Source organism: Nestor notabilis, unplaced genomic scaffold (assembly GCF_000696875.1).
Source record: "Nestor notabilis isolate BGI_N333 unplaced genomic scaffold, ASM69687v1 scaffold17287, whole genome shotgun sequence".
NCBI classification, from domain to species: Eukaryota; Metazoa; Chordata; class Aves; order Psittaciformes; family Psittacidae; genus Nestor; species Nestor notabilis.
The window spans coordinates 24,040-30,187 of NW_009937959.1; the positions used below are offsets into that span (position 1 = coordinate 24,040).

Here is a 6,148-nt window from a genome sequence, read left to right on the forward strand (position 1 = left end):
ATTCAGAAACAACAGTGACACCATCTCAACTGTACTGGGAACTATCATCAGGGTAGAATCATACTGGGGTCACCAATGCATACCGTAATGCCTCAAAATGTACTAAATATCATACCTGTACTGGGCTTGAAAGAGTTCCTGCACGAAAGTACTGCTGATTGGAAAGGCTGGTCCCTCAAGCAGCACATCATCCTCCAGTGGTGGCTGAAAGAGAAGAACAAACCCTAGAAGCACTCCCAGGTGTGGAGTGCTGGATGGCTCCAGCACCCCTACTTGAATTTGTGCTCTTCCTGCCCAAAGCCACCCCAAAAAGTGCCACCAGATGTTCAACTAAGGAGTGTGTAACATGGTGTGAGGTAGCTTAGGGCAGCCCCAAGGCAGGCAGAGACCTCACAGCAGGGCAGCTCTGGCAGTTCCTGCCCATGGTGCCTCCCAGTCGTTGCAGAGCAGCGTGGGACCCTTCCCAAGTGATTGTACTGGGGTGCACTTGCCAGGGATTAATGAAACAAACAGTGTTTGCACCCAAACTTTTGTTCCATCCAAACTATAAGAGTTGAGAAGTCAAGAGGGAGATGGAATTTAAAAAGGAAGCCTGTATCCAAAGTCAGAGCTACTCCCGCATGCTGGCTCCCGGTGAACCCCTCACCTTGAGTGGAGGCATCCCGCTGTAATTCACCCCGTTGTTCAGATCTTCGTGCACTCTGTCGAGGAGCCACAGCAGGAACTCCTGCGCGTCGTGCTGGGCGTTCCCGCGGTACTGCATGGCGTTCTTGGACACGATGTTCTGCAGAGGGAGGGAGGTGGCTGCAGCGGTGCTCCCCTCCACCGAGCCCGCACCACCGCAGGGGCAGAGCTGGCAGCACGCTCACACCCAGAGTGCCAGCTCTGGAGGGGCACTGCCGTCCCACACCACCCAGGCAGGACAGGACCTACCACTGGGTGCTGCCCCTCTGCACAACTGGAGCTCCAGCAGCAGCCAGGGCCTTGCTGGGCAGGACAGAGCGGAGGGGTGAGGGCAGTGGTTGTGGAGGGACTGCACCATCGTTTAACAGAAGTGTTCATAGCAAACTTGGTGCTTATCCGCTCTAACTGAGCCCCAACACTGTCAGTGCACTGTACTTGCACACAAGTCAGGAGCGCCGAGGGGCCAGGCAGGATCACACGCGTGGAGCCCCGGCTCCTCCACTCCTCTAATCAGACTTTGCAACAGATTTGAGAAATGAGGTTGGGCTGCTCACTTTATCCCTCTAGAAAATGGGGTCACCACAAGCAGGGGGGGTGAAAAAGACAGGAAAGGACTGATAAACATACACTGCCTATCCTCTGTAATCTGTGCACCTGCCTCAAGGCAGCAAAACAAGGGAAAACAGAAATAATCTGCTCCCATCACATGTGTGTGAGCCCTTCTGACAGCAGCTGCCTCACCTGGGCTAGCTTGTCCTTCTAGCTTGGTGAAGTTAGCCAGGAGGTGTTATCACCACACTGCAAGTCCTAGTCTAGACAGAGCTGAAGATAAAAGGGGCTTTAGTGTTGCTAGGAAGAGGAGAATCTGGTATTTGAAGTAAAAAAGGGGGCATTGTGGGGTCTGTATGGAAGCAGACACCAGTAAGCGCTTCAGGCACCCAGGCTAGTATTCCTTACATCGCCTCTTTCCCAGTGTCACCAGCACAGCACTCCAGCCTAGACCTTCACTGGCTTCTACTGACATGTGTTCCTGGTGATGTGACATCCTAGAGTGAGCTGCACAAGCCAAACACTCCACAGCAGAGCAAACCCCAGGGATTCACATCAACCATGTGCTGTATCTGTGTCATTCCAATCTCAGACACATCTCCAGGATAACTGTTCTGATTTCAAGACTCTCGCAGCCTGAGTGGACCAAGAATAAAGAGCTGCCTGTGGAGACAGATCACAACATCTTGGAAGTGGTTCAGGAAGCACTACAAAATATCAGATGCAATTTCCTCACAAGAGGCTCCGTTACAACAACCACTCCAGCAACAGCGGCGTGTTCCTGGCGTTACTCACGCTTCTGCCACCGCTGCTGCAAGAGGGTTTGGTCGTACTTAAACCTCTGCAGCTGCTGCTCTGGGGAATGTGCCTCCCTCCCCGTGCGCTCGGAGCGGCCGGGACAGCAGAGCCCTGCGAGGCTGGCGAGGTGTGAAGGAGGAGCAGCAGCCTCAGCGCGGAACAGGCAGTACTGAGGAACAGTGGCCCAGTGAGAGAGAAAGGAGCTGAATCAAACGGTTTAACAGCCTGAGAAAAAGAGCAGGAACTCAAAGCGCAGCCCCCGCTCAACTGGCTGCCTCTGCACCCAGACACAGCCCCACAGCTTCCCTCCACTGCCAGCCCCTCGCTCTGGGCTCTGTGAGGGTCCCATTGCTACTGCAGTGGGCTGCAGAGTTAAGAAGGAATTGGTTTAAAACACACATAAACCCACATTAAAACCACTGCATTTACCAGCCCCCCGCAGCCTCTAATCCTCTGCCCCTAATCTGGCTCTGCTGGAAGTATAGGTGGCACATCTGACCAGACCCCGGCCATCACCAGAGGTATTACAAACAGGTCAGGAACAATTTCAGCGCAGCCGTTTCAGATGTGAGTCTCCCGGAGCAGTGATGAACGCTGAAGCCCCTTCCCATCCTTCTCCATGAGCACGCAGCCAGGCACCTCCAGCCCCTTCCCTGGGCTCAGCCCTGAAGAGCGTGCAGGATGGGAGAGCCGGCACACAGGCACCCTGAATGCAAGTGGCACCATCAGAAAAGGTAACGGGGAAAATCATCATTTCATATTGACTGCACACACTTACCCAACCCCCCTAATGCAAGCAACAACCAAATGCAACCCAACAACCAAACAAGTCCCTGCCTGTCTATAAAGCAGATTTACAGCAAAGACGCATTATCATATTTATCAGCCACTGGAATTTGATAATCATTCATCTGTTGCTCTGAATAGATGCAATAAATAAATCCAAGCTTGGCTGAACCTCTGGCCTCTCCTCTGCTGCCCTTATTGTTCCAGATTACAAAGACAACTCAGGGAATAATGTCAGTCTGCTATTTTCCAGCATGCCTCTGGTAGGAAGCAGCTGTGGGGAGGTTTTTGTACATGAGCGGATGAAGCCAGCTCATTAGAGACCTGACACAATGCCACACGGGAGCAGGAAAGAAAGGCCATTCTTCATCTTCCACCGAGCACCATCAAGTTATGCTCAACCAGATTATTATTTTTCTTTCTTAAACCCACAGGCACAGTTCTGTGTTTGGGCAACATCTGCAGCAGACACCTCATGAGGAGCATTGATCTGAGTTATTCCCTCTCCTCACACACATAAAGGGCAACTTCCCCTCTCTGAAGTGAGATGTTTTCTGGGGAAAGCAATGCCCAGGAAGCAGTTCAGACCTTCTGTCCTCCCCCCGGCTGGGGACAGGGATAAGGACAAAGACAAGGCCAAACGCCTGCCGCCTGCCAGCACTGAGGACGAGGCGCTGGTCCAGCCTGGGACAGAAGAGATCTCCTCTGGCTGAGCAATACCACAGCTCAAACAGGGAAAGGGGAGTTCTGAAGACAGCAGGTCTGTTGAAGCAGCCAGGGCAGGACACAGCACTCCTCCTTTGCTCCATGGGGCATCCCAGAGGGAGGCAGCATCCCACGGGAGATCATGGCAGCTTTTGGGGAAGCCATCCATCCCTTTGGGAAGCTAGCTACTTCCACCCCACTGCTGCAGGAGGGTGAAAGCACAGCTTTTACTGCTGCATTTCAGAAAGTGAAGCCAAGAGCTGCATGGCAGAGCACAGCACGCCAGGACCGCAGGGGATCCTCCACCACCTTTAACAAGCCCAGACAAGAAGCATCACCCCACCAGCCCCTGCCTGACACCCATCTCGTGCTGGCAGCTACTCTCACCCTCCCAGGTGAAGCCTCAGTTAATCCTGATGAATCACCTTTCTTCAGCACATAGAGAGGGCGAAGTTTGTCAGGATGACACCTTCCACGGCTGCTGCGTGCACACGCAGTGCTCGCTCCTCTCTCAGGCACCAGTGGCGAAGAGATTGTAAGGAAACACCAAGAAAAAAGTAAGCAAAAATACCCAAAACGGACTTGCATTTTATTGATCCTTAACACTAAAAAAAGCCTAATGTGGAAAGACTGCCCAGGACCTTCATGATCCCACTGAAGAAGCACGTTCCCATGATGACAAAGAGTGTCACAATAACGATGTAGGAAAGTTGTAACTCACTTCTTGTTTCAAGTGAAGTGTGTCACTTCCAAACCCCAGAGCAGCACTAGGACAAGTCACCCCATCACAACAGCACCATTGGGAGCACCTGGACTGAACTGGAACAAGCACTTCAAGATACCACATTACCTGGCCCCACTCAAAGCCCTTGTAGGTGAACACAGGAACTGAAACACCAGAACCAAGGGATAAGGCACCAGAAGAGAAGGGCAAAGGGTCCCATACCTCTTCTTTCCTGTCCCAATCCTCCATCTCTGTGTAATGGGAGGACAGTCTGCTCTCCACAGAAGTATTTTAGGAATAAGCAGTTAACACTCTCCAGAATAAAATCACCGATTGCTGTGCTAGGCAGAGAGCAAGATAATAAATATGATCCAGGGGATCCCATTTCACATATAACTGGCTCCATTAGCAAAGCATGAGAGCTCTAGCAAGTGGAAGAGCTCATGGTCAACAGCTCCAGGAGCAGGACCAAAGACTTCCAACACCCAAACTGCACCAAGCAGCCCCACGCTGAGAACTGCTGACATTTAAGCTACAACAGAAGGTACAGACACTGAGCACATCAACACTTTGGAGTTCCTCCATAATACAGAGGAGTTATTTGTTAATTCACAAAGTGACCAGCTCAGCTGACAGACTGCTTGTCCCAAGTGCCATGTTTGCACTGAGCACATTTCCAACACACCAGCACCTTGAAACTGTAAGAGTTACACAGAGCTACTGTCAAATCTTACACTAAACATGGGTTTCAATATAAATAAAGATGGCAGCTTGGCACAATAGTGAACCTGGCACAGTAACTGCTGCTCTACTGACAGGGATTCATTCTGGGTTCAGATGTAATTCTGATAATCCAACTCAATCGGGTTGTTTTGATTTTGCTGTATTTGCTCTATACGCTGCGGGTCATAAAAATAAGGCACTCTTCATTTTGTAGGACAAAAAAATGCCATCAACAGTTGTAGCACACAAAGGGTCTTGTTAAACATTGACATGCTTCAGTGTGCAACTGGCTGAGCTGCAAAAAAGCCTCAAAACAGCAAACAGCCTCATCACCCCCAGGAGAGCAGCACTCCGAGGCAGGCAAACGGCTGGAGGAGCTGGGTAAGTACGTACAGTTTTTCAAGCCCAATTAGTTGAAATAAAGCCCCTTCTCCCCCAAGATCCCCTCTTGTCACCTCCCGGCTCACAGACCAGTTCCCTGTGACAAAGGGCGCTCTGTCCTCATCGTCTGACACTCCCGGGAACTCTGCAGGCAGAGCGGGACAGCTCCCTGGAAAAAAACAAGCCCAAAGCAAAGCTACTGCTCATACAATAGATGTTTGTCACCATTGTCACCCCATCACAAAGGGGAAAGAGGAAGCACAAGCTGCAATATTGGCCTTGTTATGAAAGCAGCAGCTTTGTTTAGGCAGGAAAATAAAACCCACTGAGCGATTGGAAGGATTGTTAAAACAAACTGCAAAAGGAGCACAGGACCAACAGGAAAGTCACACAAAGCCGAGATTCAAACCACCATCCATCATCTCCACGATGGTGCTCCTGTGGTGTCCCCGCCAGGCTCCCTCTGCTCCCAGCCCCAGGGCTGCTTCCAAAGGATCCCAACTTCCCCATCCCAGTCCACTCCTTCCCTAACCTCCTCCAACACCAGGTTTAAAACACAAATGCTGGCAGAGATCCTTGGGTTTCAAGAGGATCTGACCAGAGATGACGTGCTGGCTGCTGCCTGGGCGAGCACTTCACCTCCCCTCACCGTGCATTAGCTCGCTCTCAGCCCTGCCATTACAAAACAAACCATTTTATAGAAACCACTCACTTGAACTGCACTCTCCTTGTTTCCAGCAGCAGCACTACGTGATTCATAAACCTGTGGGATGGGTTATGCCTTGGAGACCAACCTGA

General features: G+C 51.3%; 1 protein-coding gene across 1 annotated transcript in view; it reads right to left on the bottom strand.

Moving 5' to 3' along the window:
- Positions 1 to 781, bottom strand: part of USP43 (ubiquitin specific peptidase 43) — an 11,909-nt gene extending 11,128 nt beyond the window's left edge. The window contains exons 1-2 of the mRNA XM_010019086.1: positions 647 to 781; positions 116 to 204 (exon numbers count right to left, since the gene is read on the bottom strand). Of these exons, the coding sequence (XP_010017388.1) occupies positions 116 to 204; positions 647 to 763 (206 nt within the window). The 5' untranslated portion in view covers positions 764 to 781. The remainder of the gene's footprint in view (positions 1 to 115; positions 205 to 646) is intronic.
- Positions 782 to 6,148: the final 5,367 nt, after the last annotated feature.